Consider the following 27,516-nt stretch of genomic DNA (forward strand, 5'->3'; position numbering starts at 1 on the left):
CTTGACAAATGAGGCATGTTGTCTTTTTAGATATTAAGAGATGCCCTTTCAGGCAGTAATTTGTTAAGTATTACAATATACTGTGATAATGAGGTACTCCGGAATGGAAGGCATCTTGAGACGGTTCTTTCCAAAGCATTAGTAATGTTTGTCAGCTCGTGCCAACCTAGCACCGTACTATACACCCACTAAGTTTGTCAGATGTCATGTCTTTCAATTACAATACATCAGGAGTAGCCCATTATAACAACTGCAATGCATAGAATTAAAATGTATATATTATAAATATTCATATAGCCTTTGCCTCACAATACAGAAATTTCCGGATTAATGTCTTTCCAGATTCTAACAACCGTCAGCTTGGAACTACTACACATATAACAATGGTACTATAGCGGTGGGAGTGTCTGTAGGTTTTTGAAATCACATTGTCACAATTCTCAAACTTGAAATGGTATGGAGTTTGGTTCCTTGCTTTTGCTTATTGAATGACGACAGCTATGAAATATGTTTTTTTCTATTGGGGTATCTAACACATGACTTGAACTGTATACAGTAGGTTAAGATTTCTAACACAACCATATAGCAACTGGGAACAGAGAAGCCAGTCTTGATTTCCATGGCATTGGGGTCAATAATTCTAATCATTAGTAAGTTGTAGCTGGCTGGCTTTACATATGCAAAAAATAAACTTGTTTGTTATAAAATGCAGTGCGTTTTTCAGTGTACAAAAAAAGTCTTCATATTAAAAAACGAGGAAATTTCAGAAGCACTGAAGTGCATTAATGTGCAAACCACTTCAGGGATTGGGATTCAGGGCAGGGAAACATTGACACACAAGAATTCTGACCTTGTGGATAACTTAACATGGAAGTTTGACATTTAGCCATGACATTATGAGATCACAATGCTATCCTTCCATAGGTGTTACCAACAGTGATCCTGAACAGATTCAATGCAGTTCTTCTCCACTTCCTGTACCTCAGCCAAGATACTTGTGTATCAAAATGTATTTGTGTAACCAAGTCTACAAAAGTATCTGAAACTGCATTGTTTTTTACAAAAATACAAGAGAATATCTTCTTTAACAGTGCCTAAATCTTTATTTTTTTCAATAAGCTACATTTTTTTTTTCAAATTAGACAGTTTACATCATGACACAAAAAGAAACTTAAATTACCAATAGTTTACATGTAAGCTTGATTCCAGTCTTAATGGAAGAAGACAGACAACAAAAACATAAGCCCTCAAAATGAACCCTCCGTTTACAATTGTTACTGCTGTTAGCTTTCTCTTTAAAGAATCCCCGATTATCCGCTGCTGTTAGCGTAATGTGTCCTCATGATACATAGGAAAAAAACACTCCAACCACAGCTAGCTGATAGATAATGGTATGCATCGTTAGTCAGCTGGTGCCTTTTTACACTGCATTACACTCACAAGCATGGGCAATGTGTACAACTAGCTGCAACCTTCACAATACGTATTATGGTGTATCAGTGGACTACTGATGCTGAAATATTTAAAAAGCAAATGTGGGACTTGATATGAAATTCTAGATTACACAAGCGTAATAGTCCAAACATATAACAGACCTGTAGTGCTGGGAGGAAAACAAAATAAAAAAGCACACCACACTGCAGAACATTAGCATAACTTTCTTTCAAAGCACTAACCCTTGACTTTTTTTTTTTAATGGTTCAGATAACTGATAAAACATTGCCTTTGCAAGACAAAAAACGTTTCTTTCCAATAAAATCTACTATGAAGTAGTCTACAGCCCCACCATATTGCCTAGAGAGCAATATATATATATATATATATATATATATATATATATATATATATATATATATATATATATATATATATATATATATATATATATTTTGCATTCTGGTATTCTCTTTGCAGACAGGAAGCAAATAGCAACACACATAACAGGAGCCAAGCTAGATTCAAACTGCATACTCAATGGACTATAACAGTACAAACAATAGTTATACTTTTTGCACAACTGGCCCAGGCATACAATAGCTTAGTGTAACAAAACAGAAATGTTGGCCATGGTACACAAACTAAAATGTGCCAGTTGGCTTTAATAATGATGAACTGCGTGTTGCTGGTGTGGAGACCGTTTTCTTTTTTTTTTCTGGTTGCAGCTGTTGATCGCTAACCTTTCCAGCAGCCAAAATACAACTAAAATCACAGCTGGCTTAAATCTGTCAAGTATGAGATGGCACAAACAGCTGGGATACTTTGCCACACTGACTGCAGTCCAGGCATTTATAAATCTAACAATACTAGACAATGTATGGATTTATTGTGGCATATGAGCCCCTTTTCTCCCCAAAATTATAATGTACATTTCCTAAATATGTATCCAAAAAACAAACACAGCATACACTTGAATTCATATGAAGTACCAGTAAAAGTTAAGGGCTGCTGTTAGCATATTTCACATTTATGAGTGGAAGTTAATTGACAGTTTGTTAATATACAAAAATAAAAAGGCATTTTTCTTCACTTTAAGTTTAAAGGTCTTTGCCCTGTAAATTCTGTGTTAAGACTGAAACTGAATGATTTTGGTTATAATTAGTTAAGTTTTCAAATTTCTGATGGTAAATGTGCTTTTCTGATCCATCAGGCAGTGTGTACCAAATGCCACTTTGGTTTGAATTGAGCACAGCACCTTATATATAGCCTTAAAAAAATATCTGTAAATAGGAACTGGATAATTAATTCTACAAATGTGTTACACGTCTGTCTGTCACCAAAATGGTTTACACAATAAAAGGGCTTATTTTGCTACTTTGACACTTAATAACCAACCATTATCATAAACCAGACTGCTTACTCACAAGAAGGGGAATGGAATGAGACTGTGCATTTAAGTATTACAGTCAGAGTTCTTTCTCCACATTTTGTCTCCCAAGAAGACAGATTCAATCCAGCACACCAGGGGAAAAAAACAAAACAAAAAAAAAAACAAAAAAAAAAAACACATTTAGTTTCATCTACATCCAGCTCAACAGCAACATTAATATTTCAAGATCAATATTTTTGTATTTTTGTATTTTTTTTTTTTTTAAAGGTACCTCTTTATATGTTCTGATTATTTACAACTGTACAATCAAAGCACATACTTCCAAGTGCACATATTTAATACAGTATCAACTACTTGCATTTACAGGATTTTTTTCTTCAACAAACTGAAAAAAAAAGATATAACTTATAAGAGCTCTAATATATTACAAAATGTGATCTGATGCTAGTTTGTGATTTTGTGTTTGTTTTACCAAGTAAGATCAGTGACAGTAGATATTACTTGGTAATGCTGTGCCACTCTTGGTAACCCTTTGGGGGTTGAAAAGCAATAAACTCTAAGCTGTCTTATATAAAAGTTAAGGCAAAGTCATTTTCAAGTTTAAATAATATTCAAGTTTTCAAACACTGGATGGAATTTCTTAAAGAAAGAAAATGTTCAGTTGTTTAAATACCTTTGTATGGAATAAACTGCATTGGTGTGTCAATAAGCATGCATGGTGCATCTTCTTTGCACTGACTATCCAAATGGGAAAAAAAACCACATTGTTTTAAGTGTTAAATAAAAGTAAAAATCATCTGGATTTAAACACTGACAAACAGTGCATTCCAGTCCTTCAGAATTCTAAATTATTTTAATTACACTATTTTAAAACAAAGGAAATCTCATCATCAAAAGTGTAAAAAAAAGAAAAAAACAAACTAAATAAATAAACCGAGCCCTATTGCCGTCACAGCTCACTTATCTGGGTCCTGTTTTGCAGGGTTTTAAAAGTAATCCTCGTTCACACACTCAAGTATTCCAAGATGCTCCTTGTTGCAGGAAGGAAGACATCAACAACAATAACAAGTTGAATTAAGAGGAGCAGAGCTCTTTAGAAGAGCACTTGGCACAAGGTCCAGAGAGCAGGGTTTTGTTTTAGTCACACAATTTAGAGCACAGAGGGTAACTGGTTACATTGTTATGACGAGTCAGTAGAAATCTACAGGGGGAAAAAAATATATATATATATATCCAAATTAATATAATACTGTTATCTGGCTAAGAGAAAAGAAAATCCTGTTTTCAAAGCAAAGATATAGGTAATATACCCAAATATATATTTCTACACGTTGCAGGGTAAAATTAATATTTTAAAAAACAAAAACAATGCTTGCAATAAAAAGCTAGGTTCTGAACCAGATAACAGAATTCAACTGGATTCAAGAAAGAAAATAAAAAATCCCTCCTTTAGTGTTTTATAGGACACCGGACAGAACAGAACAGTACATGCTAACTTCATACAGTACGTATTGCTGCCTACAGAATCCATGCCTGCCAATCAAAGATGCCAATGTGTTAAGACTATTACAATCAGCAAGCGATGTATACAGGCACAGCAGGCAAATAAAAAGTCACATTGTTTTTGTTATAAATCCACAGGCACATCTGAGTCCATTTGATACATCTCTGTGTGCCGTAAGTGGATTTCTACTGCCTCTGGTTATAACCTCTCTGTGTGGCAGTACTGCCATTGTGTGCTTTGTATTAGTTATAACTAGTTACTTTGGGACTAAGCAGACAGGTACTTGCTTGCATTCTTCAGCAAAAACTAAACAAAAAAGGAATCTACCAAGTAAGGTGCTCAACAATAAACCATGCATAGAGGCTAAAAGAACCAAAAGGACAGCGTTTATTCCAGCTATAACACCACTATGCTTGTAATTATATATTAAAAAAGGCTGGTGTTAAAACAGAAAACTTGTTGGCAACTTTTTTTACTTGTGCTGCTCAAAGAACTCTTAAATCACTTGGTGAAAAACTTAACTTTCAGGTTACTCAATACTTCAATCTCATTAGCCAAAATATCTAACATTCCACCTCGCAACTTAAAGCAATTCAACACAGATAACCTGACAAGTATGGTAATTCATTACCCCCTAGTTGCTTACACAAAACATTAGAAGACTAAATATAGCAATAAAAAGAAAACAAAAATCACATAAGTCGAGCACTGCATCAACCAACATTGGATCCAATCTGTTTTTAGTTCACTTTCATATCATGACATCCAGATAAAGTAATAAATAATTATTAACCGTTTCTAAAAGTCGATATTCATCTGGCTACAAACTAAACCTTATGTCATCATTCAAGTGCCTTTTTGACGGATTAGTCATTTCCAAAGCCATCTACAAAACGAGCTAGATCTGGTTGACACTAAAATAAAACAGGGGGAAAAAAAAAAAAAAACACAATACGCTCCACATTCAAAAACTGCTTCTGTCTGCAAGCCCTGTACCAGCAATTCATCCTCTATGCTTGTGATTGGTGACTCTGGGATAAACATCCAAAAAGCCCAGCCTCTTTTCAGCCTCCTAAACCTCAGTGTTTACTAGGGAGATTTGGGAGGCGTGCAGAGATCTTTACTAGGGTGTTTTCCAGCCCCCTGGATTAGTGGTGGTGGTGGTGGCCGACACCCCGACTGTTTCCTTGCTTCTCTTGGTCGACCGGGGACTGCCTTAGCTGGGAGAGTGTCTCTGAGTTTAGACTCAATTTTCTCTCCTGTGGTTTCGGGTGCTTTTTTGTCTTCATTGGCGATGATGGAATTGTTTGGCTTCGCTTCTTTAGGAGGCTGTAGTGTTGGAGTGTCTTTCGCTGTCCTCTGGCAAATTTCTGCATAACTAGGCTTTCGACGCTCCTGTGGAAAAACACACACATCAATTCACACATTCTGGGAACATGACACCATGAACACACTATAGATTATTTCCTATTCAATGACTAATGACAACAGTATGTGTCAATTGTGTGATCTATAAAACAGACATATAAAACTTAAATACAAACTTTGCTGTGGCAAGTAAAATCTACTGTCTAACTAACTTCTGTTACAGACTAGTATTTTAATTCGTTCAGTTTTTTCTGTTCCACCTTGTAATTAAGTGGGACTTTCTACAAGCATTGTAACTCAACCCTGCCGACCTGTATGCAGGTCTAGGAAAGAGAAAACTCACCTCACAAATGCTGACCACTCTAACAGTATAGAAAAGCTAACTCCACTCAAAACAGCAGACTAGTAAACTAAATCGGATACACATAAAAAGTGTTCCGAAACGGTCTTTCGCTGGCAAGCTATTTTGTTAAAGTGTGCAATTTCATCATTATTGTTTGTATTCTTTTTCCATTTTTAGATAGGAAGATACATCATTTGAATACAATGGCACCAGCTTTACAGTGACAAGCTGCCACAATAATCCTGTGCAGTCGAGGAAGTCATGGATATTTTTTCCAATGTATGGCTGTATTGCACGGTTTTCTGGAATTAAAAACAGCAACTATGGAGGGAAACTGGGCAACAGAACAGAGAAAGGACTGCTTTTATTCTAAGACCAACAGCAGCATATTTAATATTATAAAATAACAATTAATTATAAGTGAAATAAAAACACATATCTTATTAAGGGGGGCGGGGGTGGGGAAAGGACAATGGACTGTAATCTTAAAATGAACAATGCTAACTGACTCGCAAGATGGGTCAGGTCTGTGATTCTTCAGGATATGTACTTAGGTCAACTGAGGTCTATCAAGAGAAACCATCTAGAGTGCAAATCTGAATGCAAAGCAATTTGAATTGAAATCTGATTTATTTTTGTCTGCTTCACTAAAACAACAGTTATCAATAGTTGAAAAACAGAGGCCATTTTAGTTTCAGGTAGCTTGATTTCAAGCGATCAACTCCTTCAACAGAGCAGACCAGTTACCTGGTCCATTTGCGACACTAACTATTTAAACTAGTTATTAGGGCTGCATTTTTTCATGTCTAAAAATAGGTATTTCAAGATATTTCACAAGTAAACATTTATTAAAGCAGAAAAAAATAGCGTTGTCACATTTAAAATTAATAATTCTCTAGTTATAACAACAAATGTTTCCACACATTTAAAGGCTAAACTGTAAAATTTTTCGTTTATGTCCACCTTTTCTATTCAGTGAATTATCAAACAAAATAACTAAAGATCACTGGACAGATTTTTAGCAGAAATGTTTACAATCTTTGATGCAGCTGGCGTCTTTCATTGAAGACATTTTAAAGAAATCGCGCTGCTCTATGCAGTGTGTTCAATCATTTACCAGAAGCAAACTAAACTGGCCGCCAAATAAGCCAAACATTTGCTGTAAGTAGGCTAATAAAAAAAGATGTTACACTATTTTCACAGGGAACTACATATTACATGGCAATGGGTACATTTCACGGAAATCATGAAATCTGTTAAAGAAATACAGCCTTAGTTATAAATAGGATTGTTATAGATAGGATTGCCAATAGCAACACAAGCTACATATATATATATATTTTTTTTAAATCAGATTTTCAGCCATTGGCATTATAGTGTCTTTTCTTCTTGGCTCTGGGATTTGAAAACAGACACGGATCAACTTCACATATTGCATTAAAAAAAAAAAAAAAAAAAAGACCACGGCTTGAACTTCACCTGAAGACATTTTTGTTCAACTTTACTGATTGAGCTCACTGCACACAAGTGCTCATATCAAATATTGAATCTGGATCTTATATGAAGACTTACTGTAGCAGTACCATTCACCTGAACCGATTTACTTGCAGTGGTAAGAGCAGCAGTTAGCCGTTCAAGGGGAGGGTGTGTCTCTCTCGGATTTGCATCTTGGACCTTCACCTCGCTGTAAAAGCAACGAATGAAAGATGAAGTCAAGCACACTATCCTGATGGTAGAAAACAAGTGGAGCATTCATTTTTCCGTCACAGAGGCCAGAACACTAAAAGCATGTTCTATCAATTGTCTCAAATCTGTAAGCAGCAGAATTACTTCTTTGATATTTAAAAGGATGCTTTTTAGTTTTCAAGAACAAGTTCTCGTTTTTTCTTCTCTTGTTCAAGTTTACAACTTTAGAATGCAAAGAGATGCAGTGCTCTTCTGCATCACATACTATTGTACATGTGGCTCAGAACTAAATAAAAGGAAGCCCCCTCTAGTGGGCTGAGAGGGTACTTATCCGGCTTATTTGATTAGAGTACTCTCTTTAGCAGGACTGGTTGATTTGTGTGGCAATTTAAGAATTTAGTTCTCAGTTAATTAAAACAAAAACTTTTATTGTTGTATTTTATGTATATTACTTACTACAGAAATTGTATACATATCTTTCCAATGTTTTTGTTATTATATTACAGACTTACCACATGTATTTAACTTAGTCAGATTTAGGCTGTTGTAACAGATTCTCAACGGAAAGTATAATGTATAAGCTTTTCCTTGAACCATCAGAAAAATAAGTGAACTTTCCACCTCAAAACTACTTTGAAAGCGCAGTTAGAATGCAGAGATTCTCATGTATGCAAATGGGGGGGGGATTTAATCACTACAAAAATAGAGACTTACATTTTCTTTTGAAGAAACGATTAAAAAACATGGCTTCAGAATCGTACTTTCTGACAACTGAAACTGAGGGATGGGTGTTTAGCTGTGTGCATTTTAGAAGAAACACGGTACTCTAAGAGTTAAAGAAGAAGAAAACAGCTTACTCTGGAGATTGGGGTGGTGAAGGAGGGCCCGCAAAGCTCACTGGCAGTGCAGAAGTAATAGGCCGTGACGGCTCTTGAGGGATTCCTGAAGGGATAGTTTTGGGACTGGCATCTGCATTTACATTCTGAAATGACATTTTAAAAAATCATTTCACAAGCTTCTCTATTACAGGATCCAAATCAAAATAATAAATAAGTCTCACAGTGAAAATCTATTCAGTATTTTGAACTTAACATGTACTGTAACCCCACCCCCCTTTCTTTTAGAAGAGTCTCTGTGGAATGCACCACTATAGCTTCCAGCTTTCACTGCAGATCATCTACGAAGATCATTTTGCAAGTTTGTGCACCAGACCACAAGTAGAATGACATTCATTCCAAATCATGGCTAACACCAGCATTCCAAAGCCCAATCCAGTTCACTCCAACCCCCCAACCCCCACCCCCTTCTCTCCCACCAGACAGACCCGAGCTGGCACAGGATTCAGTTCTCTTTGTAAAATGGCACCATTAGCTGAAGCAAATATCTGGCACAGGCTTCACCTAGTCTACCAAAGCAACTGGTCGTCTTGGATGAACACAGCAGGGAAGCTTTACTTTTGTGAAGCCTCCCATGACTACTTAACAAATCTAAATAGCACAAAACCAATAATATAGCTAGTGTAAGAATCCTTAATAAAAGTAATATTATACAGTATGAAGCTCATTTGTCAAAAAGACATCAGTAGTAATGTAATGCATGCTTTTGGTATTTCCATGGCTAGCAGATCATAATGGCATTTTAATCCAAGTCTGAAAAATTCATTATAAAACATCTAACTTGATGCCTTGAGTGTATTTAAGAGTAACAAATTGTAAACAAAGCCACAGCAAACTATAAAATCTATTTCAATTTGGCTATGGAGAAATGATAGCCTACCACTTGTATATTGTGAGGCTAATACAAAATTGTCTAATACCTTGTCTTTAGAAGATCCTATTACAATACTAGACAGTCTGCTCTCAAATGCCTCCTCAGTCTTCAGATGACCTGCAGCTCCAGGCAAAGGAGGGAAGCTGGACAGCCCCAGCTCGAAGCTAGGGGAAGGGGGTTTGGGAGGTGGAGGAGACTGTGTTGGTGCCCTCTACACAAATAAGAATTGAGACAAAGTTAGGACAGTATGTGCTGCAGAAGTGTACAGTTATGCAGTCCAAGTTGAACACAGGGCTTCAGACAAACCATTTGCCTTCGAAGCCAACAGCTCCAAGGCCCAAAAACAATTAGACGACAAATACAATTGTTGGGTGCCACTTTAGGAGCAAATTGGTTGCTACCGTATTCATCTGCTTCAAATTCAACGACAACTTGTTCTGATACTAAAACAGTAACTTAATGTCTGTACTCAGTGGTTTGTTACCTCATTCGCTGAATGGTTAAATCTATGCAACGGATGACTGCAATTAACTCGGCACGTTCATATTTTAGATATTTTGCAAACGCCATGTATGGATTTGGAGACGGCATGTTTATTGTTTATAGTTATGGGAAACAGCATGTTGCAGCTGAGGGCTAAATTTAGTGAATGACAATTTATTACTGCAATCAAGTAAGCAGCATGTCATTTTTAATTCCCTAAATGTTTTTCTATCGAAGCAATACACTTCCTAATTACAGTCCTAAATATTTCTATGCTTTCACCGTTCAGATGGTCAGTTTAAGAAATAAACTGCAACAGCTGACCCTGCTTTACTACAAAACTCACGCTGGATTAACTGTTTTTTTCATTACGGTAACATCTTAAACGGCTGTGCCTGTTTTTTGGCTGTAGAGATACTAGCTCATTATCTAACTAGAGAAGCTGCTGAGCAATTAATTAAAAAACCTGTTTGTGCTGGGAGGTGCTGCAGTTTTGTGTAACAGGCACCAAGGCACCTCAAAAACAGTTGCCAAAAATGCAGTTGTATGGGCAACTATTTGATTCACAGTCTGGAGCCCTGAAACGTCTAGCAATGAAAGCAAAGAGAACTCCAATAAGTGCATGCAAACATTTAAGGTTAGGACTGATCTATACAGTGTTGTATCTTTGGGGGCTTTTGAAAAGGAAGAAAATTAAATGAAGTCTTACTGTAAACTTGTCTTCCCTTTTCTTCCTATATCCATAGACATTTTTCCTTAAAAAAATTAAACAAAATTGGGTACGGTTAGTAACACACATCCCACAGCACTGCTATAAATCTAAAATGAGCCTTCAGAAAGTCACAGTTTCAGAACTATTGCACAAGTAGTTCTCTAGATATAGTAACATTCTAGTCTGACATACTTCTGCCTTAACCATATCCCTGCTAGCTGTGTAAAACAAGTATATTGTTGTTTAATTGAACTTTAATGAGCAGAAAATAATGAAGGTAGTGGTTACCTTCCCCTTCCCATACTAGATGAACAGTCTGCATTGCTTGGCTCCACTCTCCCAGTCCCTATGTCTCTTTTGTAGCCCATGCTGCTCTGTAACCGCGGTCTGCTCTGTCCAACCGGCCGTGTCGGAGGGCTGCGAACACCATTCAGCAGTCGATCAGTGGGGAAGTGAAATATAGTCGGGCTGTCAAGAAGTCCTGGTCCACGGTCTACATTAGGTACTGTAGGTCGCAAGTGAGGTTTACTGTGATTCCTACAAAACACATGAAGCTTTTAATCCTGCAAAAGTTCACAACAATATTAACACATGGCAGAGAAGTTTATTTTATTTTTTTGTTGGTCGCTTCTTATATTAGAGTTAGAACTTAAATGTAACATTTAAAGTCCAATTTGTTCATTGAAAAACAACCTGGTTCACATAGGTTACTAAATCTCTCTGTCTCTGTCTCTACTTTAGTCTAACAAAATAAATATTTGCGAAATGACACACCTATTTCTAGGGGAGTACGGTCTGACGGTTAGTGGAGATGAAGCAGGTTTAAAGCCAGGAGATGTAGTAAACCCATTTATAAATCCAGTATTGGAAAACGGCGATACCTGTTGAAGAAGAATTTCTGCAAGTTAACCCGGAATGAGGACATTTATACCTAGTGGTTTGTGTTACATGCTATTACATGTCAGCCAATCCTTTTACAATGTACACTTTTAATCTTACTAGAATTAATTACGTTTAAATATAAATAAACACTCAATTCAGTTAAGATGAATATGCATGCAGGAATTAATGGTAACAAGTTAGTAAAATGAGAGTAAATGCTTAAACATGGGACAAATGACAAACATAATAGACCAAAATAGCAAGCAGGTACCCAATATGCAGCATTGCATGCGATTAAAGAGAAACAATTAAAGAATAAGAGAAGACTGAGTTATGTCCTGATGCTGTGAAATGATCAGGTCGAAAGACAAGGATCGTTTTTATAGCTGTTCTGCAGAGTTTTCTTTCTTAAACAATTACTGGCATGTACATTTTATTTGTAGTTAAAATGAAACAAACATTCCTGCATGTATTTATTTTCATTCAGATGTCATGCCGCATTTTGAATTCAACTGAAGTTTAAGGTAAACCCCCTGACTTCAATCCAAACAAGGCAGTGGCTTCAGTCTTACTGTTTTATCCTTGCAGTATAGAACATTGTGAAGTAGATCCCATAGTAAAACAAAGATATAACTCATATTCAAAGTTTGATTCAAGGAGCAACCTGCTCAGAACCGTTTCAGGTAAATTAAAACTACAGTCCAGTATTCTGATCATTTCCCCCTAACTATATCAGAAGTTTAAGCCAAAACACATAACAAACAACTTTTGCATGCGATTTAAAAAAACAGCAACCAGAAAGGTACCCTAAAACTGTTCAACGTTTGCTAAATATTCGCTACATGCAAAAGAAAATGCTTTCTGCTTACCAATGCTGGATCAAGGAAACTGTGTGATGTTGACCAGGTCTGTGGAGTAATTAAGCTATATAGTGGAAAGTGTTGCTGTGGGCTGTACACAGGAGGTATGTAAAATGATGTTGTGTAGCGCTGTTGAGCATAGAGGTTCACATCCACTGGTCTGTAGCCATTCTTTGGCAAAAACGTGTTGATGGCTATCGCCTTTGCTTTAATTCTTGCCTGATTGACAAAACAAAAACAAAATCCATAAACACGTAATAATAATTGTTTTAAAAATAAAAGAAAAAAAATGATAAAAAGCATAACTTTACCTTGATGGGTTTTCCTTGAAAAGTTTTCACCTCTTCTCGAAGGTACCTATAGGCCTATATATATATATATTGGAGAAGCATATCTTTAGTGTTTATTTTAAATCAAATAGGATATAAAACACAACTTAAAAAAAGAAACAAAAGCAACTACTTGTGTCAATAAAAAAAAAAATGAGACTTGTCCTTCAATCTCAGGATCAAATGTTAAAGTCCATGCTACTAAACCAAACAAGAAAAAAAAGCTTTTTAATACCAGCAAACTGGTGCTCAGTGGAACTATTTTGAATTGTTAAAATATTAAACCATTCATGAAGAAGGTTAGACAGTGGCTGGGCTTGTTTTATATATATATATATATTTTTTTTAGAACCAACAAAACAACTTTCAGGCAGCTTACTCCAATGAGACATTTTCAAGCAATTTTTTTCCATGTAAAGAGTTAAAGCAACAAGTTAATTTGAGCAAGTTGTGAATGTGAAAATGTTAAATACAAAAATTAACCAGTTGCTTCAGCAAATCGCCAGATGTTTCATGGGCTTAAGACGTGTGACAAAAAATGACAAGGGGGCAGCAAAATACTGGCTGGAGAAGTCCTGTAACATTAGTAACATACATTTACGCAGCACGGATGAAAACCTAAATAGATTATGTAAAACTGTAAATGTAAAATGTAAATTGTAAAAAATAAAAAGTAAAAGTACTTTATTCATATACCTGTTGTGCATCAGCTTCAGATTCAAAGGTGATAAACCAGTTATCATTGTAAGCAAACTCACAATTGATGAATTTGGGTAGGTTTTCTCCTTTAAACAGAGCTTCCACCTCCTGAAAGAAAAGAATATCTGAGGTAAATGTGTGTAATTACACAATATCCAAGTCAATATTGGATTTAGTGCACAGACAGAAAACAAAAGCTATGCAAAGGTTGTTAGTGTGCAATGACAAACAAGATGACCTTTTATAAAAAAAAATTGACATAAACTGTAAGATGTATGCAGGTACAGTATTAAGTCCACTCTAAAAACCAAACCACAAATCAATTACCATCAACTTTCTTCCTAATGGAAAACATTTGATTTGACAAGCGTCTTTGTAGAGCTCTACGGCTTTGTATGAAGTCAAAATGGGGACTTTTTTTTGTTATCCTTTGGCACTTTTGTTAATGTTAATATTTATAATACTAGTTTCCTGGTGCCTCTCAATTAAAGGGTCAAAGTGTGCAGATGCGCAGTATGCTATTTCAATAAGTTTTCTGAAAAGTGTGTTTACATGATATACATTTTGTTAGTTTTTGGAATTTAATCGGAAATTTCTAGGTGGTTTTCCAAATATTCCGATACATTTTCCAAAGTGTGTTTACATGACTTTTGATATCGGAATTTGTTTTCTGATATATATATAGTTTGTTGTGTGTGTATAAAACTAAATTATATATATAGTTATATATAATTATATATTATATAGTTTTATACTGATTTTTGAGAAATAAATAGATCCTTGTGTACTAAAATGATAAATCCAATAGGTCAAGACAGAATGACTTAAACTGTATTGTACAGGAGACTATACAACTTACCTCAATTGGGGTTGACTCTGGAACTTCTCGCAAAATGACAATGCAGCGATTCTGGTTTGGCCTGACTTTCTCCCCCTTTTCATCCACTTGAACTAAAGGCAAAGCTAAAATAAAGAGATACATAAATGGTCACATTTAGACATCACATCTTTCACAGTTTAGTGCTTGCCACTTGTGGAAGTTTCTTACTCCAAATGCAGTCTTAACAAAAGAAAAATACCAATAGGTGAAAACACACATGTTTCATAACCTATTTGAAACTGAATGGACAAAATATTCTAAAATGGTCAAACCACACAACTACACATACTTTTAATGCTATAAGCAGTAAGTAATAAAACAAATCCCAAGCCAGCCATTGAAACCTGCTCCAGTTTGTTTCACTTTGAGGAATAAAAAAAAAATCCAATTGAACACTGGACACAATGCATTATTCAGATTGACTGCAGAACTGACACTTACTCCTTAAGATGTCGACGATCAAATCCATATCAGTGCTGAGTTTCTTTATATGATCAAGGTTCGCTACTGTCATTATTGGCACATACTGGTCACTGTCCATCTGAGATATTAGGTACATGTCGCTGGCAAGGTTTTCACTGAATAAGAAAGGAGCAAATGCAAACATGTCACTCTTAGATGGCCTTGACTTACCCACCCACAGATCAAATTCTTTGTTGGTAAAAGAGAAAGCTTGCATTTTGAGAACACCTCCCACATAAACCAGAGAAAGGACTAATGAGCATTATGTTGCATTTCTTACGAACCAATTCCCCCTAAGGATACTTGGAAACAAATTATTATGGCCACATGTAAATCAAATAAAATATGACAAAAGTGATATGTTGCAATAGGTGAACACCCTATTTAAGGAAGTTTTCACACTAGAAGATACCATAAGTGTTTTTATCCTAATGGAAAGGATCATTTTTACCCTCTCCATAATCACAGAAAAGGATATTATCAATGGGCTTGGGATCCAGAAACACTCTACCTTATGATTTAGAGGACTAAGAATCAATATTAGGTTGACTGTACTATTAAAAGTTACCATGTAATTTTAGCTGTGTGTACCCTCCCTTACCTTATACACTGCTGCAGAAATACACCATACTATTTAACTTAAATAAGTAACTGTTTCAAAACTAAATGCAGAAGACAGTAAAGCTGGGAGAAAAAACACTGATAAGGGGCAAAGTGAAATTGGTACTTTGGATGCTTTATTATTATTATTTTTTAATAGCAGCCACTGTCAGTTTATGGCTGCTGAAGAGAACTATGTATGCCAGCATACTGTCAAAAATACAACTGAATAAAAGCAATACACCATAAATGTTGCATCACTGTGTCCCTAAATATTTATGTAATTCCATTGCACTGCAGTGTGTACTACAAAATTCCAAGATTTTTTTTTTCCCCTCAAGGAGGACAGCTACAGTACTCAAGTTTTCACACTGAAACATTTGTACCCATAAATATAACATGTGTGTTTTAACAAACCTTTTGGCTATAATGCATTCTACATCCATCCTAAATTCAAAATGGTGCTAACGCTAATAGTTCCAATAGTGTGCCGATCTTGCAAATCCAGCTGCAGAAACTTTTTTTTTTTTTTTTTTTTTTTTAAAGAATATACTTGCCGAGATAAGCAGAACTCAAGAGTCCTTTTCAGATGTTCCCGAAGGTCCTCCTGACTCTCGGACCGAGGTGGATCATTTCCTCCTAAAAGGGACACAAAATGAAAAGATGTAAACGTGCAGGTATGTTACATTTCCATAAATCAATCAGATTTTTAAAGTTTGCTGTTTATTGTAACCAACAAACACTTGTCAAGTTATAACTAGGTATAGTATTTTGTATTAATCTGTATTTCTCTACAGCATAGTGTTCGTGTAGCAACTCAATTACTTGTGCATTAAAAACAGACATGGATGTGCTGGTGTAATTTAAGCAAATGTATGTACACAGTATATTTTATTTATTCCATTTATTTATTATAGCTACAGTAAGTTGGTGTCTGAAATAGTGGCCTCCCAGATGTTGCCTTATATTTTTATTCCAAGAAGAATACACATATAAATGAATAGATATGGATTGCAAACTAATACATGTGTTGATTTGTAACTAGGAACACTTCAGTTCGCTAGCTGTTACTGTAAGCAGCTATGAATTTGAATTAATTTCCATAATTTTAAATAGTTTTGAATAGTGTCGATTGCATAATACTAAAAAAATAATAATAATTTGAGAATCCATTGAAGAAGAGCAACCTGCCAGAATGTAAAAATTGAAATGAGACACATGGGTAAATATAAGGCTGTATTTTTGTACTCCTACTGAACAACTCTTTAATACAACACAGAAAAGTTCTGGTCAGGCTTCTCCCGGCTAGTCAGAAAGTGGTGAGCTGGGCACAATACAATATTATTGAACTCAGCAGCACCTCTGAAGTGACCCGGGGTATGCGGACAATCTGGGCATGGGATACAGTGGTATGAGTCACAATACAAATCTCATATCTAAGCCCTTATGTATTTGTTCCTTATACCTGCTTGTTCTTTTCATGATCTCTGATTTAAATACATTACTGTATTTGCATTAAATATTTTCTGCATGAAGTTTCAATTGAATTAAATATAGCATATGGGTTTCCTGCAGTTACATAATCCTATTTCTCACTTGAATATAAAAAAATATTGCGTCAATGTGTTTAGTTATAAGGATAAATGCTCAATTTTTTGGATATGTAAACTTGTTAAGACACAGGCATAAACAGATAATGTGCAGGCAATTAAAGACATGAATTTCAGTCAACCTATATTAAAATACCACATGTACAGAAGGATAGGCCTATAGGGACTAATGAATCCCCATGTGTAAACAAGTCAAAGAGACAACTGTTAAGAGCAGGTTTGACTGTAGCTCTTCTGTTGGTGCAACAGATCATAAATAATCTTTAATTGCAACAATTAGTCCAATATGGCAGAAAAAGCAAAAGGAGAAACTAAAGATGGGAGTTTATGAAGCAAAACAGATGGTTTGTAAACAAAACGTTTTATGCAAATGTAGTAGAGAGATCTATATCAATCATATGTTCAGAGGTTAAAACAATGTGAATGTTTTTTTTTTCTTCTTCTTTTAAAAATGGACACTGTAATGGAACTTTATTGAAATAATCCTATAATACAGCTTGTAAAAGACTCTGTATGAGAGTGGTATGTATCAATATGGTCCAAAGAATGTGCCACTGACATATACCAGCAGAACATACCAGCTATAAAAGACATTGTCAAAACCTGTAGTCTGTATCTTTGGTATTGGCAGAGGTAAAGCACTGCAGCAGCGAAAAGGTTCATGTTTAAATGGACAACACTAATAATGGACCTTAAGTTAGAAAAATCAAAACACAGTTGTGTACCAAACATTAAGACAGTATCTCAAAGTGTACTGTCTCTGTGTAACTAAAGCTCTGTTCACACTTGTATTGGTACGATACCAGTACAGTTTGTTTTGGTACAGAATATACCGGTACGAAACCACTTTCTGTCCCAACTCACTTTTCAATACCGGTACAGTACCGATACAGTTGCGATATACCTGTCCACATTCATGTATGTTTAAAAATCGACAGTGTTCGGCTTCTGAACTTGTTTCCATGTCGGCCGCTGTCACATCTGTTAGAAATTGATCAGTTATGTAATACAGCATGTTTTGCCATCCTGTCCATGTACTGTATTTTGTTTTGGTGTTCAATCATTAAGAGACGAGCAGAACGTGAAAGCTTGAGACGACCAAAAAGGCAAAAACAATTAGCTGTCTTTAAAAGCATGAGGTTGCGAAGACAGCGGGGTTGCACTACAGCTTTGGGAATGCATGTTTTTTTTGTTTTTTTTTTTTTAAATGCTTTTTGATATTCCCTCACAAGGGATCTTATGTTAGAGCGGCACTGTTCTGCACTACACTTTACCTCACAGTCATCATCACTCATTTTGTGGAGATTATTTTGTCACTTATTTTGGCATTTTTTGGTGTAGCCATGTTAAATCTGCTCACCGTAAAATGTAAAGTGGTTTAAAGTACTTAAACTGTAAAAGCAAGACATGCACGTGCTTCAGAATATTGACTTAACTGTATCGACACCGTACTGGCGTACCTGTCCACACTTAAGCTGTTCCGAATCGTATCGAAACAGTACCGGTACGAAACCTGCTCTTTTTTGAGTTTTGTACCGATACAGTTATATCGGTACGACATTGATAAGAACTCCAGTCTGGACAGATGTTTCGGTATGGTTCTGCAATGATACCAGTATAAAAATGCTAGTGTGAACAGGGCATCAGTGGACTGTCTCCATGCAGCTGTAACTTCAAAACATCACACGACAGATATGACAGGTCAATGTAATGGTTGCAACACATTAAGCATGCAGTGTTTATATAACCCTGATAATATGAAGTCACTAACTCAAATGGTTTCAAAGATAGGAGGCTTTCACACTATGGCAGGGGCAGCTTTGCAAAACAGTCACAAAAAGGGTTACTTTTCTTGTAAAACACCCACGGCCAAGGGGCAATATGTATGTGTGCCGAGTATGAAGACAATAACTCGCATTGTTAGGTCTTTATCATTCGGAAACCACAAAAAGTCACATGACCCCAAAATAGCAGCCAGCATCACAAGTCACGGGTGCCGATTTTGCCAGATACGTTTTCTTAACACTAAAAATTTGAAGTTACCAGATTATAGTTTATGAGAGATTAGCAGTAGTAGGTATAATGATGGCAGTGAGTTTGCAAATGTATACAACCTCTTACGGGAATGCATAAATAGTTAATGAAGTTCTGACAGTGTATTCTAAAGACAGTAAAAGGCAGCAACACAAGCATCACTGTGTATCATAGTTGGACTAAGATGAACATACATGTTGCTGGTTTCCAAGCTACATTCATCCCAGTTATTTCCAATTGTTTTTTTTACCTGTTTGACTGGATTCCTGAATAGAATCAAACTCTGTATAAACAGAGTCTGGGCACTCCAGAATGACAGCAGCGTTCATGTCTGCTTGCTCTGTTAATGCTGTTGGAGGCTCCTGGGGTTCAGATAACAAAGCCTCCTGATACAGCTCCTCTTTATCACTGTTGGCCTCATAACCTAGTTAAAAAAAAAAAATAGAAGAGAGACAAAAATGTAAAGTAACTAAATAACGTTTCACCAGAAGACTGTATACAATAAGCTAGGTGAATCACCAATCTGGATAACTCAAAGACTTTTACTGCAAACTTTCATACAATTATACACAGTAGAATAATATCAAAAAGGCTGCACCTTATGTTTTAAGCCAAATACTAGAAGAAACCTGATCCACCTTACAGAAGTGCATGTGGAATATTCATTACTTAACTTTAGTAACGAACAGCTTCAATTATTCAAAACACATTTTACAAAATATGATCTTACCTTCTGGACAAGTTTCAGCTGATTTGTGTGAAGTTTGTTTCCAGGTTTTGTGAACACTGCTATCGGTGGCCCCAGTCGATTCCAAGTTTAGCATGTGATTTGCCCATACTTTTGCATTTGGGTTAAGGTCAGAAACCTTGGCAGATTCCTGCAAAATAACAAAAAATTAGGTTGCCAATTGTATTACACATGAAATCATAATGTCCACAAAGCAGAATAAAAAATATCATGAATTCACATGCTCTATACCGGGGCTTGAATTTTATTATTATTTATTTCTTAGCAGACGCCCTTATCCAGGGCGACTTACAATCGTAGGCAAAAACATTTCAAGCGTTACAATACAAGTAATACAAGAATTTCAGCGCAGGATCGCGAGAATCGCACATTTTCCAAGTTGCTCCCGCATATCTGCAACTTTCAGTGCGGGAAAAACCCACAGAGATATTTTAAGACACCAAGCTACTGTATTTTTCACCCAATTCAGAATGCCTGAAATGCTACAACAATCTCTAAAGATGTGAGCGTTAATGACGAAAGGACTATGAGCCGCGTTCTGAGAAGTTCTGGTTTCAATAAATAAATAAATAAATAAATAAATAAATAAATACAGACGTGCTCAAATTTGTTGGTACCCCTCCACAAAAAACGAAGAATGCACAATTTTCTCTGAAATAACTTGAAACTGACAAAAGTAATTGGCATCCACCATTGTTTATTCCATATTTAATAGAAATCCGACTTTGCTTTTGATTTTTTATTCAACATAATATTGTAAATAATAAAACAAATGAAAATGGCATGGACAAAAATGATGGGACCGCTAACCTAATATTTTGTTGCACAACCTTTAGAGGCAATCACTGCAATCAAACGTTTTCTGTAGCTCTCAATGAGACTTCTGCACCTGTTTACAGGTAGTTTGGCCCACTCTTCCTGAGCAAACTGCTCCAGCTGTCTCAGGTTTGATGGGTGCCTTCTCCAGACTGCAAGTTTCAGCTCTTTCCATAGATGTTCGATAGGATTCAGATCAGGACTCATAGAAGGCCACTTCAGAATAGTCCAATGTTTTGTTCTTATCCATTCTTGGGTGCTTTTAGCTGTGTGTTTTGGGTCATTATCCTGTTGGAGGACCCATGACCTGCGACTGAGACAGAGCTTTCTGACACTGGGCAGTACGTTTCGCTCCAGAATGCCTTGATAGTCTTGAGATTTCATTGTGCCCTGCACAGATTCAAGGCACCCTGTGCCAGGCGCAGCAAAGCAGCCCCAAAACATAACCGAGCCTCCTCCATGTTTCACTGTAGGTATGGTGTTCTTTTCTTTGAAAGCTTCATTTTTTCGTCTGTGAACACAGAGCTGATGTGACTTGCCAAAAAGCTCCAGTTTTGACTCATCTGTCCAAAGGACATTCTCCCAGAAGGATTGTGGCTTGTCAATATGCATTTTAGCAAATTCCAGTCTGGCTTTTTTATGTTTTTCTTTCAAAAGTGGAGTCCTCCTGGGTCTTCTTCCATGGAGCCCACTTTCGCTCAAAAAGCGACGGATGGTGCGATCAGAAACTGACGTACCTTCACCTTGGAGTTCAGCTTGTATCTCTTTGGCAGTTATCCTTGGTTCTTTTTCTACCATTCGCACTATCCTTCTGTTCAATCTGGGGTCGATTTTCCTCTTGCGGCCGCGCCCAGGGAGGTTGGCTACAGTTCCATGGACCTTAAACTTCTTAATAATAGTTGCAACTGTTGTCACAGGAACATCAAGCTGGTTGGAGATGGTCTTGTAGCCTTTACCTTTACCATGCTTGTCTATTATTTTCTTTCTGATCTCCTCAGACAACTCTCTCCTTTGCTTTCTCTGGTCCATGTTCAGTGTGGTGCACACAATGATACCAAACAGCACAGTGACTACTTTTCTCCATTTAAATAGGCTGAATGACTGATTACAAGATTGGAGACATGTGTGATACTAATTAAAGAAACTAATTAGTTTGAAATATCATTATAATCCAATTATTTATTATCTTTTCTAAGGGGTACCAACAAATGTGTCCAGGCCATTTTAGAATATCTTTGTAGAATAAGCAATAATTCATCTCTTTTCACAGCTTCTTTGCTTTATTCTATGACATACCAAAGGCATGCAAGTATACATGATAAAATAGCTTTTAATTTCATCACTTTTCAGGAGGAATGAAGCATTATTTTAATGAGCTGTAAGGGCACCAACAAATTTGAGCAAGTCTGTAAATAAATAAAAGTAGTGCCGTGAGACTATTCTCTTGTACACAGTTCTCGATCGCTATCTTTAAGCATTATAGAAACAGTACACTGCAGGAAGTAAACAGTTTTGAAAAAAAAGATGATAAAGTCTATCTAGGTGTTGTTTTGTAAGCGGTGACTTTCGGTTTAAAACTCAGCCCCATTCATTTTGGCGCCAGCACACTGAAGGTTATGCACATATTAATACCTACCTGGTTCATGGCTTGTTTAAAAGTACAGATTCGGGGCTTTCCAAAGACTTATTCAGTGTGTACATGCGGTACTCCTAGCCGGTGTTAAGCCTCTCATCATGTGAGTTAACAGCTTAGGTTTCGTTTTGAGTCTATTGCTCCGTTATTGTAGCAGCTAGTCTGAAAGGGGTGGTATCATTGGAAATGTATCCATAAGTGTAATTTAGTGTTCATTGTTTACTAAAAGCAAAATCATAAAACTTATATTATATTTGTGTGTGTGTGTGTTTTGTGGGATGGTGAGGGGGCAAGTAGATTTTTAGCATTTTTTCCCTTGGACAAGAAGTTTATTTAAATAATTGCTCACCCCTGTGTTTGAACAGTACAATAAAGTCAACCACACTCTCTGAACCATAACATTATATACAGTATCACTGAGAATTGTGTACAGGACAGAAATGTTCCCACTCATTTCAATAGTACACTGCATCCATACAGTAACACTAGATACCAGATTATTTTATATTCATTGAATTGTTTAAAAGGAGGTTCTCAATGTAAGTGGACATCTGAGCGTTTACTACTCAGCTGTACACAACTTGAGATTGTTTGACTCTTAGACATTGCGACACACCAATTTACTTATCAATGCTTACAATGAACCATGGTTAACAGTGCCCCACTTTGACGAGTAGAAGGTTTACTGACACAGAGGAACTACTGACAGACATTTATTAGCAAATACTGTCAGCTGGTACTTTCAATTGAAAAACGTAAAAGGTAGAGCAGAAGTGTTACTAAAGAAAAAAAATTCAAAACAGTAAAACAAAGAAAGCATGGGCAAGAGTTAGTTTAACTTTTTTTTTTTTTTTTTAAATGATACTTACAGTTTCATTATTTTTGTTCTGCCAACCCCATAATCCAGATTCGTCTGAAACCATAAGACTGTAAGGATAAGCCGACATAAAAGCCACAACAACCTGCAAGTCTTGCGGTACAACACACGGTTTAGGTTCAGTCATCTGTTGCATGTTGTCTTCTGTAGATATTTCAGAGTAACTAGGATCCCATATGCAGTCCAACAGACATTCTGGGGACTGTTTTCCACAAAACTGCCCAAGCAGCTCTTCACAGTGCAGCTGGTCCTGGGCCCATGGTGGCAGGCAAAAGTCCTTTGAAAAACCCCGACTATCATTTTGTAAGGGGTCCTCCAAAGTGTCTGCCATGAGATCTAGCATGCTATCATTTTTACGAAGGCCTTGATCACTTAAACTAGTACTCTCACAATGTTCTGTTTTTTTGTGTTCAGCAGAAGCCTTTAGTGTGATCAGATGCATTTCGTAAGAAGGCATAGAAGCATACATGTCAAGCTGATCAGGATCCACCATTGAGGCACTTGGGATATCAACTCCACTGCACACATCTTCCTCAGAATCACAGCCTCCATCGTCATTAGCAGTGCCCTTTGAATCATCTGTGTTTTCAGACCTCATAGGTATCATCTCCACAACACCATGTGCTCCACCTTGTGTTAGTCCCAGTCCCAGCAGCATTTTATTAACAATGTCTGTTTCGGTACAAATATTATTGACTGTACTGACGTGGCAAATTCCAGTTGGGTCTCTAACATCACAGCAAGCCGTCCCCTCCCCTGAAAAGTGTTGCAATTCTAATTTTGTTAAAGCCTCTGTAGCTCCATTGTCTGCTTGCTGATCACACGTAGCATTAGCTGCATCACAGACTCCCAGTTTGGATTCAGCAGAGGAGAGTTGCATGGCATTGCAAGGCTGTTGCTGTTCAGCACCTACAGCATGCAATCCATGGTCTGACCAGGTTTTCTGAGGAGACACACTCTTGCAGTTTTCCAGCACTGCAGGCCTGTTTGGCACACAAGAGAGTGCACTGCATTTGGTATTTAAGTCCCTGTTGTCGTTTAACACATTGCTTCTATTTTCAGCTATAAAGGCAGCTCCAGACTCCTGCTGGAAGATTCCCATGTCATATTTCATCAAGTCACTCTGCTGCATCACACAATAAGAAGAATCTTTTGAATCCTGTCCTCCGTCAAATACTGTGTCTAAATGATCTCCACTTAAATAAAGAAAACATGTAGGCCTATCCCATAATCCAGTCTCACTATAATGCAATACCCTCCTACTCACATCTGACCTTGCTGCCATAGAAACTGAGCTGACATCACTGCCTGTGTCAAATGCTTCAGCCTGTTTCAGGCAGATGTTACCTTTATTATCTAAATTCTGCTGTGTTGCCAAGGGGTACAATTCTGTTATTGTTTCCATTATATTTTCACAGTTTTCATCAGGGGCTAGCAGTTCAGTATCAATTTGATAAATACACTCCTTACTGCAGCTGGTTATGGAAGTCTTGTTTTCATTTACACTCTCACAGTTCCGACAGAGATGCTTTTGTGTATTAGAGTTCAGGTGCTGACTGACATCATCAGCAAGATCCTCTGAATTACCACAGAGATCAGATTCTAGACTGAACGTATCTTGTGCTTTATGGGCTTGAATACTTAAACCCTCTGCTAATTCTGTCTGACACTGTATCCCAACCCTTGATACATCAGCTGTGGCATTCAAATGCATTTCATATGTAGATTCTGCTTCAACAGGAGTTGCCTCCAAATTCAAAGGGGTCCCCTGTAACAGAGCTAAAGGCACAGCTTGCTCTAGTTCAGTCAATTTATGATGACGGACTTCAAACTGCCCAGAGCCTACTCTCTGGGCATTTAACAACTCACTTTCTACTGTGTCACCAGACTTGTCAAAACTTTGTGTTGTTTCCTCGTTACTAAAAGATGCTCTCATTCTGGCTTTTCTTATTGAAGTCACCACTGATCCTTGTACAAATGATTCCAATAAGTCAGGGGCAGAGTCATGAAGGTGCTCTGCTGTGCACACACTGCTACAAATTTCTAGTTCTTGCTTAATTTCTCTATCTGTATTTAGGCATTCTGGTGCATCTCTGCACCCAAAACAAATTTCAGACGAATCACTGGTCATACCACAGGTTTCATCTTCATCACCGTAAACCTTTTCACACAGAGGAGGACTGCACCGACTCTCAGTTGGGATTTTTTCCTTTAAGCTTTGGCCAACTGAAGTATGAGTGTGCAAAAACGTTTGCAATAAATCAGGAACAAATGGTTTCTGTGGACCTGCTGAATTTTGTGACATTGCGGTTTGAATTGACAGCACTGACTGCTGTGGCTCAGATGCAGCTGCTGTTTTTACAGACTGCAGTATTGAAAACCCCCTCTTGGTGCCTGGAGACCATGCTATGTTGCAGATTCCCTTTTCTGCAACAGCTGAATGATTAAAGTCCATTGCAGTGTCTTCTTGGATGGCAGCAGTTGCCCCCCAATCACTTTCTAAATCTTCAGGGTCTATTGAACAAATGTTATAAAAACGTTTTGTCCTCAGCTTACTTTGTTCCGAGCAAACAGCAGAAGAATACATATTTTCTTCTCCAAATGTGTCTAGTTTCTCTTTATTGAACACTTCATTCGTTTCCATATTAGAAGAGAGCATGTCCACTACCCCCTCAAGTTTATGTTGCAATATACAGGAATTTCCAAGATGTATATGGCTGTTTTCAAAGCATTTTACTTGTAGCAAACCAGTTTCTCCAAGTTCCTGATTTAAAGTCAGCTTGTGTTCAAGGGGAGTGTGATTTGTGGTTGTTATATGCGACTTTCCTGAGCTTACTGCTGGAATAGCATGGCGGCTATCGTCCCCAAGCATTTCATCAAAAGTCTCCTGAATTTCGCTGCCAAAACGTTCTGTTGTCATATCTTCTCTGATCAATTTTTCATCCTCTGCATCACCGTTCCCAGACCTTGTAAACATTATTCCAATAAAACTTCTAAAATTTTGAACACTGGAAGAGCTGTTTTTTTCTCCATTTCCCTCAGTGTTTGTGAGTGGTTTAGAAATAGACAAAGTCTGCGTCCCGTGATTTGTAGTGGGGCGAGTCCAAAATAAATGCCCATCCTGCTCATGCTCTATGCAGTTCCTGTCAGTATATGATGGGTCACCAGTGAGAGTGGCCCCTATCCCATTACTGTGCTTCACAAGCTCACACCGCTCCTCACGGTCAACAAGATCAGCAATTGTGGAGACGTGGTTACTTATTCCTTCTTGAAGTGCTTCTCCTGGAGTGGTCTGTAAAAGCCTTGTTCTTTCACTGGGCTTGTTTGGATCCATTTCTTTACTAAAAACAGCAACCCATGCCGACTATAGCAGTCACAAAGCAATCCTTCCTACAACTCTAAGGTCTGGAAAGTAAATGAAATGGCACATTTCACAAGGGCCGCAGACAGCACCCGGAGACCAAAAATAGCATATTTAAATCCGCATGAAGGATTCACATGCTCCTGTCACTCCAAATTCAAATGCTAAACCTGATACCGTGTGTAAAGAGTATCCCTAACAAAATGTTTTTTTGGTCCTTTTGTGCTCAAATTCTAAGTATAACCAAATAGAAGCCATAAAGTTCCACTTTTTTCTGCTTTTTTCTTCCCACGGAGAGCATGTTTACAGCGTCTCCTACGCAAAGAATGTTTAGCAATATACATGCTAAATATATATTTTTGAATATGTTATTAGTGAAGGTATACGAGGTTGGTTATGTTATATCGCTCATTTATCGATAGGTATATTGACATGTTAACAGTTAAAATATTTTTTTACTCAGGGTAAATTTGGTGCTAAATGTTACAGGAGAGTTTTTAATGATTTTGTGAATCAGACATTGTTGAGCACAAAAATCACAGCAAAACCAGCTGCTATGAGACAATTAGAAAGTAAATGCTATCCTGCATGCAATGCTTGATGCGGATAGATTAAAACAATAAACACCTTCCCTTGCATGGGAGGCTTAGTGTTAATTATTTGAAACACTTAATGTGCCCGTCACTTAAACTTAAAAACTTTGGACGGGAAAGGGATAATTGTAATGTCAGACCTGGTCTGACATAGGACTGCACAGGGTTAAATGTATTTACATCAGTTTAAACAAGATTAATCATAGGCTACAAAGCACTGCTAAACTTTCCGATTACAAGCTCTGTTTTTAGTTTTTTTTTTTTTAGTTTGCATCAGACGGCACACAAAAACAAACTTCAATGTACCCGAGGGCCACATGCCCGCATATGGCCAGGGGCTCGATTCAAATGTGCTTTGAGGCCGGGGTGTGGACTGTATCATTGATATGGCCAGCGGTTAAAACAATGTGGCACTGAAAGGGTTCATTTTTACTGGACA

The 27,516-nt window shown here is 37.0% G+C and overlaps 1 protein-coding gene across 2 annotated transcripts in view; it reads right to left on the bottom strand.

The window, feature by feature from the left end:
- Positions 1-1,080: 1,080 nt before the first annotated feature.
- Positions 1,081-27,516, bottom strand: part of LOC117394729 (la-related protein 4B-like) — a 42,311-nt gene continuing 15,875 nt past the window's right edge. Inside the window, exons 3-17 of one of the 2 annotated variants that reach the window (XM_059019318.1) lie at positions 19,780-19,927; positions 19,300-19,473; positions 15,963-16,044; positions 14,785-14,921; positions 14,323-14,426; positions 13,461-13,571; positions 12,747-12,800; positions 12,445-12,654; positions 11,468-11,574; positions 10,982-11,230; positions 10,691-10,736; positions 9,545-9,709; positions 8,586-8,710; positions 7,633-7,726; positions 1,081-5,726 (exon numbers count right to left, since the gene is read on the bottom strand). In XM_059019318.1, the coding sequence (XP_058875301.1) occupies positions 5,421-5,726; positions 7,633-7,726; positions 8,586-8,710; positions 9,545-9,709; positions 10,691-10,736; positions 10,982-11,230; positions 11,468-11,574; positions 12,445-12,654; positions 12,747-12,800; positions 13,461-13,571; positions 14,323-14,426; positions 14,785-14,921; positions 15,963-16,044; positions 19,300-19,473; positions 19,780-19,927 (2,112 nt within the window). In that variant the 3' untranslated portion in view covers positions 1,081-5,420. Of the gene's footprint in view, positions 5,727-7,614; positions 7,727-8,585; positions 8,711-9,544; positions 9,710-10,690; positions 10,737-10,981; positions 11,231-11,467; positions 11,575-12,444; positions 12,655-12,746; positions 12,801-13,460; positions 13,572-14,322; positions 14,427-14,784; positions 14,922-15,962; positions 16,045-19,299; positions 19,474-19,779; positions 19,928-27,516 lie in introns of both variants that reach the window. The other variant, XM_033993228.3, reaches the window with a different exon arrangement.

This window comes from Acipenser ruthenus, chromosome 3 (genome assembly GCF_902713425.1).
Source record: "Acipenser ruthenus chromosome 3, fAciRut3.2 maternal haplotype, whole genome shotgun sequence".
In the NCBI taxonomy this organism is placed as follows: Eukaryota; Metazoa; Chordata; class Actinopteri; order Acipenseriformes; family Acipenseridae; genus Acipenser; species Acipenser ruthenus.